Consider the following 13,209-nt stretch of genomic DNA (forward strand, 5'->3'; position numbering starts at 1 on the left):
TAACAGGAAATACTTGCTGCTCAGCAAGGAAGGGGAGCATGGTGAGTACCCAGACACAGAGGACAGGATGGTGACCCCCTTTATCCCACACGCCCTCGCCTCCCTCCCCTCCTCCCCTCCCCCCTCCCTCCCTCCCAGTCTTTTATTCCTTCCTTCCACCCTCTATCTCTCTCTTCCACCCTCCCACCCTCCCTCCCTCCCTCCATCTCTCTCTTCCTCCCACCCTCTCTTCCTCCCACCCCTCTCATCCGTAGTCTCCCTCTCTCTCTCTCAAACAGTGTTGAGGCCAGCCAGGAAGAGGCCTGGTGTAACCATGACACAGAGATGTTCCCCAGTAAAGCATGGGGAAAGTGAGGACACACTAATGGCCTTTATGTCATTTAAGGTGACAGCAGCGAGACTATCCAGCTGTGGCTTCTCTCCCTGTGGTACTTAGATGTGCTCTTCCAAGTCCACAGCCCGTCTAGCTAACGCGATTGGAAAACACCAGATGTTTATCTTCCAAAGACTTTCCTCCCCAAAACTGCACCCACCCCCGCTCTTCCAACACTACTTAACCAACCACATGGCTTCACTCACGCAAAATGAAGCAATGGTCTGACTTTTCAGCAACTGTGGGAAAATCAGCATTGAGAAATCGCTCCCCTTAAGATTCCGATCATAACGAGAAAAACCTTCTACTTACACATCAAACTCGTTTTCCTTCAGAATCTCCTCGAGTCTCCTCATGAAGATCCTCTCGCTCTCCGAGGAAACGACAAACCCACGATCTGGAAGATCATGAAACAAACATCTTTGATGCGGGTCTAACACACAACGAAAACCAGAGCTGAAACATGCATGCTCAGCCCGCTGCTCAACCACATCCCCAGCAGAACATCTCCACCAGAGATCAGGAAGATTCCCCTTTGTCAGAGGCTGTGTCCAGCCCCTTTAAGAGGCTGCCAGAGGCTGTGCATGTGTCCAGCCCCTTTAAGAGGCTGTCAGAGGCTGTGTCCAGCCCCTTTAAGAGGCTGTCAGAGGCTGTGCGGGTGTCCAGCCCCTTTAAGAGGCTGTCAGAGGCTGTGCGGGTGTCCAGCCCCTTTAAGAGGCTGTCAGAGGCTGTGCGGGTGTCCAGCCCCTTTAAGAGGCTGTCAGAGGCTGTGCGGGTGTCCAGCCCCTTTAAGAGGCTGTCAGAGGCTGTGCGGGTGTCCAGCCCCTTTAAGAGGCTGTGCGGGTGTCCAGCTTCTCAGACACTGATTGGATGTCAGAGTGTCTGTCCCTCACCTTGGGACAGGGGCGTTTCTATCTGGGACACCTGGTTCATCTCTCTCCGCCTCTGCTTCTCATCCTCCCAGATGGCTTGCAGGCCAGGGTTTCTGCCAATCTGATCTACACACACACACACACACGAGAGAGAGAAGGTTCAGTTCAGCTCAGCAGTCCGTCCCCCCCCCCCCCCTCCACATTGTGTGGTGGAGCCAGGAGAGGTCTTCGTTACGACGGCAGCAGACACTGAGGGCCAGGCACTCAGCATGGACCTGTGCAATCATCCCTTCCATGGTCCATTACAACACCATGTTTATGGTATGGCCGTTTCTGAGGAGATGGAAAATCCACCTAAAAGCAACTGCAGCCCTCCCTGGTATGCTCTCCTCCTGTCCTCGACACAGATAAAAGCTGCATGACAGGGGAGAGTGGTCCTGGCTCCAAACACCACACTTAATCAGAAACATAACCCTGTAGCACTCGCTGTTTGGTTTTGCTGTGTCATTGTATTAAATATGCATGTGAACTAGCAGGGAGGCTTTGAAAAAGGCAGCTTCCATGCAAAATAGAGATCAGAAGGACAGGGTTCAGATTCTACTGGCAGATGCATAATCACACGGGTCCAGGATGACTCTGCTTTGACAAATTGTGTTGATTTAGTTGATTTAGTTCCAGGCTTTTATTTAAATCTGCTCAAACTCTTTAATCCTGACTATTCGGTTTCTCTGTCTCCCCCTCTTTCTGCTTCTTAACATAAAAAAGAGACAGAGAAACAGAGACAGAGATACAGCGAGTGAGAGACAGAAAGAAAGAGCAAGACAGAGGGAGACAGAGAGAAAGAGAGCGAGACAGAGCTAGAGAGAGACAGAGAGAGAGCGAGACAGAGAGAGAGAGAGACAAAGACAGAGAGAAAGACAGCGAGAGGAGAATGAATGAAGCCAGATCCAGGAGGATCCTCTCCCCTCTGTCCTCCTTACTCTCCAGCTCCAGGCGGTTGAGGACGTCTGCAGCGACAGCATCCACCTCCAGCTCACAGGTGCTCTGCTTCTCCACCTCCTCCAGGACCATGGAGCTGCAGCCCGGACACACAGGGACCACAAGAGACAGAAGAAGAAGAAGAAGAAGACGGAGAAAAGACAGGAAATAAAAGACCTGGAGATACATTTGGAAGACTTAGATACTGCGGAGAGGATGGGGGGGGTTTGGAGGGAGGGAGGGAGGGAGGGAGGGAGGGAGGGAGGCAGGGAGGGAGGGAGGGAGGGAGGGAGGGAGGGAGGGAGGGAGGGAGAGAAGAGGAGAGGAGAGGAGAGGAGGGAGGGAGGAGAGGGGAGGAGAGGGGGGAGGAGAGGGGAGGGGAGGGAAGAGGGGGAGGGAGGAGAGGGGAGGGAGGGGAGGTAGAGGAAAGGGGAGGGGGGTGAGGAGAGGAGGGGAGGGGGGAGGAGAGGGGGAGGAGAGGGGAGGGGGGTGAGGAGAGGGGGGGAGGAGAGGGGGAGGAGAGGGGGGTGAGGAGAGGAGGGGAGGGGGGGAGGAGAGGAGAGGGGGAGGAGAGGAGAGGGGAGGGGAGGAGGGAGGAGAGGAGATGGGAGGGGGGCAAGAGGGGGAGGAGAGGACAGGAGAGGGGAGGAGGGAGGAGAGGAGATGGGAGGGGGGGAAGAGAGGGGGATGAGAGGAGAGGAGAGGGGAGGGAGGGAGAAGGGCATGTAGACAGGGGTTCTGCAGGTGTCACTCACCAGGGGATGGCGTCCTCATCCCAGCGCCCAAACGTGTCCCCCAAGGTGCTGTCACTCAGCTTGGAGAGGTGAGGGCTCTTCAAGGTGGCGCTGCTGCTAGCTTCCTGTCTGCTGCTAGCTTCCTGTCTGTCTGCAGCTGGGGGGGGGGGTCTGAAACAAACACACACACACACAATTAGTATACAGGTGCAAAAAAACAAATCCACACAGGAATAAGCACCCCAAGAACCCCCACAACACAGGCTCTCTGCTTCCAGCTTTATTCTGGTTTGCCCTGCTCAGCCCAGCTCTGGTCAAAGTCTCTACACTTGATCCCAGATTACAAACTCTCTTCCAAGAGAGATCTGCAGAGAGAGAATGTAAACAGGTGTAGCTTTTATCACGGTGCATGCTCTCTTTGTGCTGCTGGGGCGTGGGAGGCCCTGGCTGTAATTGCGTCGATCCAAAAGGATGGATTAAACATTCCACCCTCGTCTTTGTCTGGGGAGATTCTTGCTTGAACGGTTTGAGAGGGAGAGAGAGAAAAAAGGCGTTCCTCTCGAGCGGGGATTTCCTGCCAATTCGTGAACCTTCCATGCGTGGAGGTCTCACAGGGGTCTGGACTAGCCCCGTATGCCTTCTCTGGGCTGGGGGAGTTCAATAACCCTCTCTGGGCAGTCGGCCACGGAGAACGGACATACCTGTCCAGGCTCCGGCCCGGCCCGGCCCAGAGATTAGGGTTTAGTCCTGATCAAACAGCCCTGGTTATCTGCTGGGTTAATCCAGAGCAGTACAGTGAGAGGCACACTGGGACTGTGTGGTCCACCATCTGGGCCAGACCAGAGGAGGCTGCACGCAGACAGGTTCACTTCCTGTGATTATGGGATGTGTAGTCATGACTACAGCCCCACCCCCGGCCTACAGTCTCAGCTACATCGCTCCGCAGAAAGGAAAACCAACACCTGTGTGTGTGTGTGTGTAACCCACCTCTGTGCTGGCCCTTGCGGAACTTGACAGCCCCCAGCTGGAGCATGTTCATGCCGTATAGGTTGTAGTCGATGAAGAGCTGCAGCAGGTAGGGGATGTGGGCCTCGTGGGGCTGGTAGGTCCTGTTCATCACGGCTCCTCCCTGAAGCAGCTCACACACCCTGGGGCGCGCACACACACACACACACACACACACACACACAAGGATTGGACTTTAAACCTACAAACAATAACCCATTGTTCATGAACATCACAGTTCATTTTGGTAGAGAAAGCCCAATCCCATGTCAGTAACACACTGCAGCCCACTGTGACAGATTCTCTTTACTCAAAGGTCAGAGCAGACAGAGGCCGCTGGTTGATTGATTGAGTGATTGATGAGTAGAGGCGGGGCTCTGGTACAAATCAGCTCATGCCGGCTAGGAACAGATAGTTGTCAGTCTATAACCCTCCTTTCCTCTCTATCCACTTCTCCCTCCTCTCTCTTTCAATGCAACAGCAGGATCCACTCAGTCTTTGCCCTGTCTAATGGCCCCCGCTACTACATAACCAGCACCCCCACCCCCACCCCCTCCACCCGGCTCGCTCTGCGGGGCAGTCTTTACACTGCCACAGCCATGGCTGTGAGGCAGAATGGACCACGGGGGCTCGCTAAACATATCCATCATGAAGGAAGAGCAAACATCTCCAGGCCCTCACCTTTTCACCATCTGGGGATTGTACAGATAGATCTTCATGAACAGCTTCTCCTTGTCATGGTACCCATAAAAAGGCCTGTGGAGAGAAAACAGGTGTGTTTGTGTGCGTGTGAGAGTGAGTGTGTGTGTGAGGGGAGGGATGTTAACCTGTCATCGTACATCAGGCCCCATCTCCATGGTAACCACAGGGCGGTCCAGGGCTGGACTTACATGCCGGAGACCAGCGTGACTTTGAAGACGTGCTGCGTGCTGGAAGAGGGGTTGCCCAGCGACACGTTGAGGGCCCGGTCGATGCTGAACGCCACCTGGCGCAGGTGGCTGTCGGGCTGGGGGCCGCGCCCGTCGAAGGGCACGTAGACGTAGGGGAAGATACCATGGAGGTGGAGACAGGTCTTCTGACCTGGGGGGGAGAGAGAGAGAGAGAGAGACAGAGAGAAAGACAGGGAGAGAGAGAGAGAGAGAGAGACAGAGACAGAGAGAGAGACAGAGAGAGAGAGAGAGAGAGACAGAGACAGAGACAGAGAGAGAGAGGGTTATTGAACAGAAGTCTACAGGTACAATACTTAAAGACTTACAGAACTTAAAGGCTACATCACATTAGAGAACATGGACTTCTTGATGCGTTAACATATAAGAAGACGCAATGTGACGCCTGGGGGCTGCAGGGTGTAATCTCACACGTTTGAACCGCTTCACAAACGCCATCCGGTACAAGGACCCGCTCATTTCTCGAAAAGCCAAGCTTGGAGATGCTGCCAGTGACGTGAGCGCTTTTACGAAGCCCATTAAAAGGTACAGACTGCAGACTACAGAGATGGATGGTGAGAGGGCCATGGGGGTGGGTGGGGTAGTAAAACAGCTCGATCGACACCCTGTTCCACCCCCAGCCCCCGTCAGCTCAGCCAGACAGATGAGAACCACAAAGACCCACAACGCCATGATTCATGAGTGCAGCGTTGCCGCGGCCACACCAGTGTAAAGCAGCCCATTAGCTAAGTAAGGGGGGGGGGGGGGGGTGGACGGGGGGTGGACTCAGTGATGCAGCGAGCTGGGCCAAGCGAATGTGGGATGAGGTCATCTGCTGTTGGGGTTTACGAAGGACTGCCTCTGACCTCATCAGCCCTGGACGCACAAGTCCTACACAGCCTGAGGAAACAGCTGTCTGTTGCACAAGGATGCTGGATGGCTGGCTGGTAAATGGCTGGCTGGCTGGCTCACTGATAAATGATTTCCTGGGACTTTGACCCTAACCAGACAGAAAAGCGCAGTGAAACCAAGCACACCACTACTGTTTATATGAGGCATTCCAGGCCTCCTACACGTTCAGCCTTTATGTATCATCCAAGCCAGTGACTCAGACAGGCCCAGGATAAGACATGGGTTCACTCAGGCTCAGAAGAGACAGAACTGAGCTGCACCGCAGCTGTACTTCATTACCCAGAGACCCTGGGAGAGAGAGAGGGGGAGAGAGAGAGAGAGAGGGTGGGAGGGAGAGAGAGAGAGGGTGGGAGGGAGAGAGAGAGAGGGTGGGAGGGAGAGAGGGTGGGAGGGAGAGAGAGAGAGAGAGAGAGAGGGTGGGAGGGAGAGAGAGAGAGAGGGGGTGGGAGGGAGAGAGAGAGGGTGGGAGGGAGAGAGAGAGAGAGAGAGAGGGTGGGAGGGAGGGAGAGAGAGATAGGGTGGGAGGGAGATAGAGAGAGAGAGAGAGGGTGGGAGGGAGAGAGAGAGAGAGAGAGAGAGAGAGGGTGGGAGGGAGAGACTGTGTGCGTGGTGGAGGGGTGTCTGGCGCAGGCTCTGCCCCCCCTCCTCCCTGCTGTCAGGGCTGATGAGAGATGCCCTGTTTCATCAGGTTAGGGTTAGGGTTAGACCCTGGGTACAGCAGAGCGTCACACTCAAGAACCACCAGCACAAGCCTGTACCTGGACACCCTCCCACAGGCACGCCCCCCTCACCTCCACCCCCAGCAGAGGGGCCCCGGGGGACCACTGGGGACCACCTGAGAAGGGGAAGCTTTCCAAGTCCGATGACACCTCCACAGTCTGGTGTGTGTGGGCCTACAGGGGTGTGTGATGTGAGGTGGCCGACCACCCAGCCCAGGCACAGCCCCAGCCCAGGCACAGCCCCAGCCCAGGCACAGCCCCAGCCCAGGCACAGCTCAGGCACAGCCCCAGCCCAGGCACAGCCCCAGCCCAGGCACAGCCCCAGCCCAGGGAAGCAGGCGCCCTCCGCCACCTTCACATTCACACGCCGCCAACGCCGTTTGTGAGCTGCTGCAGTTGCTAGGTAACGGGGGCCAGCCAGCACAAGCCCCTGACAGACAGAGGGGAGATATAAACAAGTGATTCTATCCACCCAGCTGGCCAGAACGGAGAGAGGGAGAGAGAGAGAGAGAGAGAGAGAGATATAGAGAGGGGGAGAGAGAGAGGGGGAGAGAAAGAGAGAGGGAGGGGGGAGAGAGAGAGAGAGAGAGAGAGAGAGAGAGGGAGGGGGGAGAGAGAGGGAAAGAGAGAGAGAGAGAGGGAGAGGGGGAGAGAGAGAGGTAGGGAGAGGACAGAGATGGAAAGAGAGAGAGAGAAAGAGAAAAGGACAGAGGGAGAGAGAGTGCGAGGGAGGGAGAAAGAGAGGGAGATGGAGAGAGAGAAACGGAGGCAGCTGACAGAGGCAGCTGACAGAGCAGGGCAGAGCGCTGTAAGCCTCTCTTCCTGTCTCAGCTCACATTTTTGTGAATGGGGGTGGGCGGGGCTAGTGGGCGGGGCTTGGGGAGGAGCCAGGAGATTGGGGCCAGGGGAACCGCTTATGACTGCTTCCTTATCTAGTCAGGGCTCTGGAAAACCTTGGCTCTCCAGTCTCTCTCCTCCTCCACCCATCCTCCGTCCATCCCTCCGCCTGCTCTCCTCAGCGAGGTGGACCCTGGCGTAAGGTCTCGTCTGTGAGTACAGCCAGGGTTAGTCTCTGTTGCTGCTGGACTCATCTCTGCAGACACACACACTTTCTCCTGAGCTCTGAGTCACACACACACACACACACACACACAGACAGACAACTCCTGCAGTCCGTATAGAGATTTATATGAGGACAGACATGAGTGGATGCATACAGGACGGCTATGTGTGCATTTAGCCTATGTATGTATGTCTCTGTGTGTGTGTGTGTGTGTGTGTCTTAGACAGGCTCTTCATCTTGATGAATACCCATTCATGGACCTGATGGATTGCAGGAAGCGGGGGGGGGGGGGGGGGTCACAAAGTGAGTGTGTGAGCTGCACAGAACGCCCCTGTGGAACTGGACCCTCAGGATACACACACACAGAGACACACACACAGACACACACACAGACACTCACACACATACAAGACTGTAGCAGTACGATACGACAAGACAAAGCATAGCTACTGAACAGTCCACAAGGACTGGACAGCAGCATCAGCAGCAGCATCAGCATCTCTGGGTGTCCAGTCTGAAGGTGTAGGCCGGCCGGCAGGCAGGCAGGCAGGCAGGCCGGCCGGCAGGCAGGCAGGCAGGCAGGCAGGCAGGCAGGCGTCAGGGAGGGAAGGCTAACAGAAGGCAGAACTGCGGATGCTCTAAGAAGAGGCTGTGATACCCGGGCATGAAGTCAATCTGCTCCTCAGCAGGGAGGAGGGCAGGGGAAGGAGAGGTTAATGAAACTTACAGTGCTGTTAACATGCCTCTGTGGAGAGAGCACATCCAGCCCTGCCCCCCCCCGGGTGTGTGGATATGCTAATGATGCAGCTCTGTCTGAGCGCAGACGACAGGGGCACGTATTGACACACACACACACACACACACATACACACACACACGGAGGTATGGACACACACGGAGGTAGTTAGATACACACACCAGAGAGGGTGTCTCACACACAGGTGTGCTTGGAGCCAGCACGCTGGCCTGGAGCCAAACAGATGAGACACCAGTCAGGTCTGGAGGAGGAGGGGGTGGATCATGTACAGACGACAGAGGAAGGAAGAGGAGCATGAGGGAGGGAGAGGAGGAACAGATGTGTAAATACAGAGATATAGCAGACAAAGATCCCATCTTTTGTCTGGTCTTCACACCTCGACTACCCACCTCTCTGCCAGGGAGACAGCACGTGTGTGTGTGTGTACGCCAACATCAGCTGCTAATCACCAGAGCCTGTGCTGCCTGTGCTGCCTGTGCTGCCTGTTCTGCCTGTGCTGCCTGTGCTGCCTGTGCCGTTATCCCGATTCATCCTTCAAGCTCTGGCCTCCTTCTGAGGACTTCATCAGTTGTCCCGGCAACACAGGTAGTTCCAAACCAATGACAGTAGACCCAGAGCTGGGGGGAGGGACAACATGCAGGGGGGAGGGACAACATGCTGGGGGGAGGGGCAACATGCTGGGGGGAGGGACAACATGCAGGGGGGAGGGACAACATGCAGGGGGGAGGGACAACATGCTGGGGGGAGGGACAACATGCTGGGGGGAGGGACAACATGCTGGGGGAGGGACAACATGCTGGGGGGAGGGACAACATGCAGGGGGGAGGGACAACATGCTGGGGGGAGGGACAACATGCTGGGGGGAGGGACAACATGCTGGGGGGAGGGGCAACATGCTGGGGGGAGGGGCAACATGCTGGGGGGAGGGGCAACATGCTGGGGGGAGGGACAACATGCTGGGGTTTCATAAGACAAACAGGATTCAGAATTCTGAACCGTGTGTGTGTGTGTGTTTATCACGCTGCATATCTCACGTGACGCCTCTGTTCTGCGGTTTGTGGATGACTTGCTGCGCCACTACAGAGAGCCCCCATCAGAGAGAGGGAGAGAGCAGGGCAGAGAGACTGCAGTGAGATGAGAGGGAGGAGAGAGGGAGAGAGCAGGGCAGAGAGACTGCAGTGAGATGAAGGGAGGAGAGAGGGAGAGAGCAGGGCAGAGAGACTGCAGTGAGATGAAGGGAGGAGAGAGGGAGAGAGCAGGGCAGAGAGACTGCAGTGAGATGAGAGGGAGGAGAGAGGGAGAGCAGGGCAGAGAGACTGCAGTGAGATGAGAGGGAGGAGAGAGGGAAAACAGGAGAGAGAGAGACAGAGACTCTCCTTTAAATCACATCTCTGTAATGGATTTACTCCAATCATCTGCTCCCTAAATTATCTTTAGGCGAGAGGGGGGGGGGTCTCCTGCTAGTGATCAGCCCATAAAAAAGGGAAGGAGGACATTTATGCCACTGCTTTATAAACTCATTACGCAGGGTCGTATAGCGCTCTGTCTTCTACTGCACATGCAGTCACAGCTCACACTCAGTCAACACTGGTGGCCTCTTTTGAAGGACGGGAATAAAACAAATCTGGGATTGTTTTTGCCATGTCGACGAGATGCTGATCCTGCAATACCCGTGTTGTGTGTGTGTGTGAGAGAGAGTTTCCTCAGATGGCTAGGCAGGATGCTATTTCTGTCCTGGTCTGTGTGGATCAGCTGAACTGAAGCAGACAGAGGGAGGGGGTTGAAGTGTGTTGATCTGTTTACAGCACCACTACCCCCCCCCCACGCAGCTCATCTACCACTGGGGACACACCTACCCTGACAGACCTGTGTGTGTGTGTGTGTGTGTGTGTCAGGGAGCGCTCGTTTAGCACACGCTGTTCAGACACCAGCCCCTCCTCCCTCTCCCCCCAGCACGACCGGCGCAGGACGCAGGAGGAGGGAGGAGGCAGGAGGAGGAGGCAGGAGGGAGGAGGAGGGAAGAGGCAGGAGGGAGGACAGGAGGAGACAGGAGGCAGGAGGAGGGAGGGGGAGGCAGGAGGGAGGGCAGGAGGAAGGGCAGGAAGAGACAGGAGGAGGGAGGGGGAGGCCTGGTCTCTCCCAGGCAGCACAGGAGAGGTCTCTGGCAGGGAAACAGTGCAGCTGCCTCTGATCTCTCCTAGCCCTGTTGCACACTGCTGGATCATTCCACAGACCTCAGAGGGAGGGAGGGAGGGAGGGAGGGAGGGAGGGAGGGAGGGAGGGAGGGAGGGAGGGAGGGAGGGAGGGAGGGAGGGAGGGAGGGAGGGAGGGAGGGAGGGAGGGAGGGAGGGAGGGAGGGAGGGAGGGAGGGAGGGAGGGAGGGAGGGAGGGAGGGAGGGAGGGGAGGGAGGGAGGGAGGGAGGGGAGGGAGGGAGGGAATGCACCCTCCTACCATCTGAGATGAAACCCAGCTGAAGCAACACACGCTCAAGCCTCATCCTCACCACTCAGCCTCTCTCTGGAGGCTACATAGCAGCCTCACAATCCACCACAATCCTCCAAACTACCACCTGCACCCAGGTCTGAACCCAGGCCAGGGAGAAACCTCCAAACCCCCAAATACAAGAGACTCATTAGCTCCCTCGCTCTCCTACCCACCCAGGGAGTCACAGGCTGCACTGTGTCCTGGAGTGCACGACAGTACATGCTGAGCAGGGAGGGCTGAGGATCTGGGCCAGACCTGGAGAACAACCACCAGATCTCCCCAGCCCTCCGGGCTGTGAGCTGGGGCAGACCCAGCCAGGCTCCACCCCTCCTGCCCTCCTCAGCCAGGCCTTCCCTGGCCCTCTGCCCGGCCAGCCAGGAGCAGGGCTGCAGGCCAGGGCCCGCCACGGCCTGACGTCAGCACTGGGCCGCTGGAAGGGGGAGGGGGGGTGCTGGCATGACGACAGAGGAACACTGAGAATTCCAGGTGGGGGGTTGAGGACAGGAGAGGAGAGGAGAGGGGGAGCTGTGAGCTGTGCTTGGTTTGGCCTCCTGTTCTGAGAGGAGAGGGTGGACCTCTGGACAGTGTCCACAGCAGAGAGCGAGGCGGGCAGGAGGCTGATGGGCCTCAGCTGTCAGGCAGCACACCTGACACCCCACACACAGCACATTCACATGCAGGTGGGGTGAGAGAGAGAGGGAGGGAGGGAGGGAGGGAGGGAGGGAGGGAGGGAGGGAGGGAGGGAGGGAGGGAGGGAGGGAGGGAGGGAGGGAGGGAGGGAGGGAGGGAGGGAGGGAGGGAGGGAGGGAGGGAGGGAGGGAGGGAGGGAGGGAGGGAGGGAGGGAGGGAGAGGGAGAGGGAGAGGGAGAGGGAGAGGGAGAGGGAGAGGGAGAGGGAGAGGGAGAGGGAGAGGGAGAGGGAGAGGGAGAGGGAGAGGGAGAGGGAGAGGGAGAGGGAGAGGGAGAGGGAGAGGGAGAGGGAGAGAGACGTGTGCCAAACCTTCTGTCGATCAATGCTCTACAAGATCCAACTGTGCTCACACTACAGGAGAGGAACACACAATGCCTCACACACACACACACACACACACACACAATCAATCACAGACACACCATCCCAGGCAGTCCAGACAGTGTGTGCTCTCTACATAGGGCTAGGTAGAGAGGCTGTACACGCACACACAGCCTCCATCTGGAGAGAGGGAACTCAAATAGAGAATTACCCAGAACAAAAAACAGACAACTACCAACAGACACACAGCATGAGAAGAGCGAGAAGAGACAAAGAAAGCAAGATTGGCGAGACTGACGGAGAGAAAGAGATCTACTGACAGATCGACATGGAGAGTGAGGGAGAGACAGAGAGAGACAGATAGAGAGAAAATGAGAGAGAGAGAGAGACACACAACGAGAGTGAATGAGAGAGTTAGAATGTAATAAGCTTTAGGAGGACGAACTGTGTAATCCTGGCTGCTTTCTTCCCAACACTCCAGACACTAAGCCCTTGTGTGTTTGACCAGAGCTCCACTTGATGATGGACATCAGAGGCCCCGAGACAGCCCCGGCCCCGGCCCCAGCCTCTCCCCTGAGGAGCCAGCCACAGAGAGAAGCCTCTACACTCCACTGGAAAAGAGATGTTGAGGGGGAAGGAGGTGAATGAGGGGAGGATATAGGAGGAGGAGGAACAGAGGGAGGAGCAAGACTTTAATTCAGTTCGAGCTCCCATGCTGAGCCCATGGGGATGGGGAGGGAGGGCAGCACAGCCCCACATGCAGCTCCTCTCAGGACCTGACGCTAACAGGCACGCAGTGTTTAGTGTCAACACTAAGGATCAACACACACACAGAAACACACACAGACACACACACAGAAACACACACAGACACACACACAGAAACACACACAGACACACACCAGGAGGGATCTGTCCAACTGGATTAGACTGCCCCTCACAAACGCACACTCTCACCCTCCTCTTGAGCTTCCATTACTGCTTGTCACTGTGTTAGAGTTCAGGTATGTGACTGGGGGTCTGGGGGAGAGGGGGGGGTCAGGTTGACAGGGGCAGCACAGAGGGCAGCACAGAGGTCAGCACAGGCTTCAGTCTCACGCACGACTAAGCCGGTCACTCTGTGCTTCCTGCCTGTGTCCTGTAAAAACAGACATGAAACCTGCAGAGACAGAACGCTCCTGACACAGGGCGGAGAGAGAGATGGAGAGAGAGAGAGCCAGAAAACAGAGGGAGAGAGAGAAACAGAGGCAGACAGAGAGAAAGGGATAGAACACAGGGATATGGGAGTCAGACAGACAGCAGGAGAGAGGGAGACAGGGATATGGGAGTCAGACAGACAGCAGGAGAGAGGGAGACAGGGATATGGGAGTCAGA

The 13,209-nt window shown here is 56.5% G+C and overlaps 1 protein-coding gene and 1 long non-coding RNA gene across 2 annotated transcripts in view; both read right to left on the minus strand.

The window, feature by feature from the left end:
- rev3l (REV3 like, DNA directed polymerase zeta catalytic subunit) overlaps positions 1-13,209 on the minus strand; it is a 42,172-nt gene that overhangs the window by 19,534 nt on the left and 9,429 nt on the right. The window contains exons 2-8 of the mRNA XM_084699645.1: positions 4,853-5,042; positions 4,644-4,718; positions 3,945-4,105; positions 2,979-3,114; positions 2,226-2,320; positions 1,267-1,371; positions 686-770 (exon numbers count right to left, since the gene is read on the minus strand). Of these exons, the coding sequence (XP_084555771.1) occupies positions 686-770; positions 1,267-1,371; positions 2,226-2,320; positions 2,979-3,114; positions 3,945-4,105; positions 4,644-4,718; positions 4,853-5,042 (847 nt within the window). The remainder of the gene's footprint in view (positions 1-685; positions 771-1,266; positions 1,372-2,225; positions 2,321-2,978; positions 3,115-3,944; positions 4,106-4,643; positions 4,719-4,852; positions 5,043-13,209) is intronic.
- LOC146287457 (uncharacterized) lies at positions 5,684-8,870 on the minus strand. The gene is made up of 3 exons (XR_014758440.1): positions 8,729-8,870; positions 8,501-8,580; positions 5,684-5,888 (listed from the first exon to the last, which is right to left on the minus strand). It is a non-coding gene; the product is annotated as an uncharacterized LOC146287457 (long non-coding RNA).

The sequence above is a fragment of the Hypomesus nipponensis genome, chromosome 6 (assembly GCF_054491055.1).
Source record: "Hypomesus nipponensis isolate SF chromosome 6, ASM5449105v1, whole genome shotgun sequence".
Classification (NCBI taxonomy): domain Eukaryota; kingdom Metazoa; phylum Chordata; class Actinopteri; order Osmeriformes; family Osmeridae; genus Hypomesus; species Hypomesus nipponensis.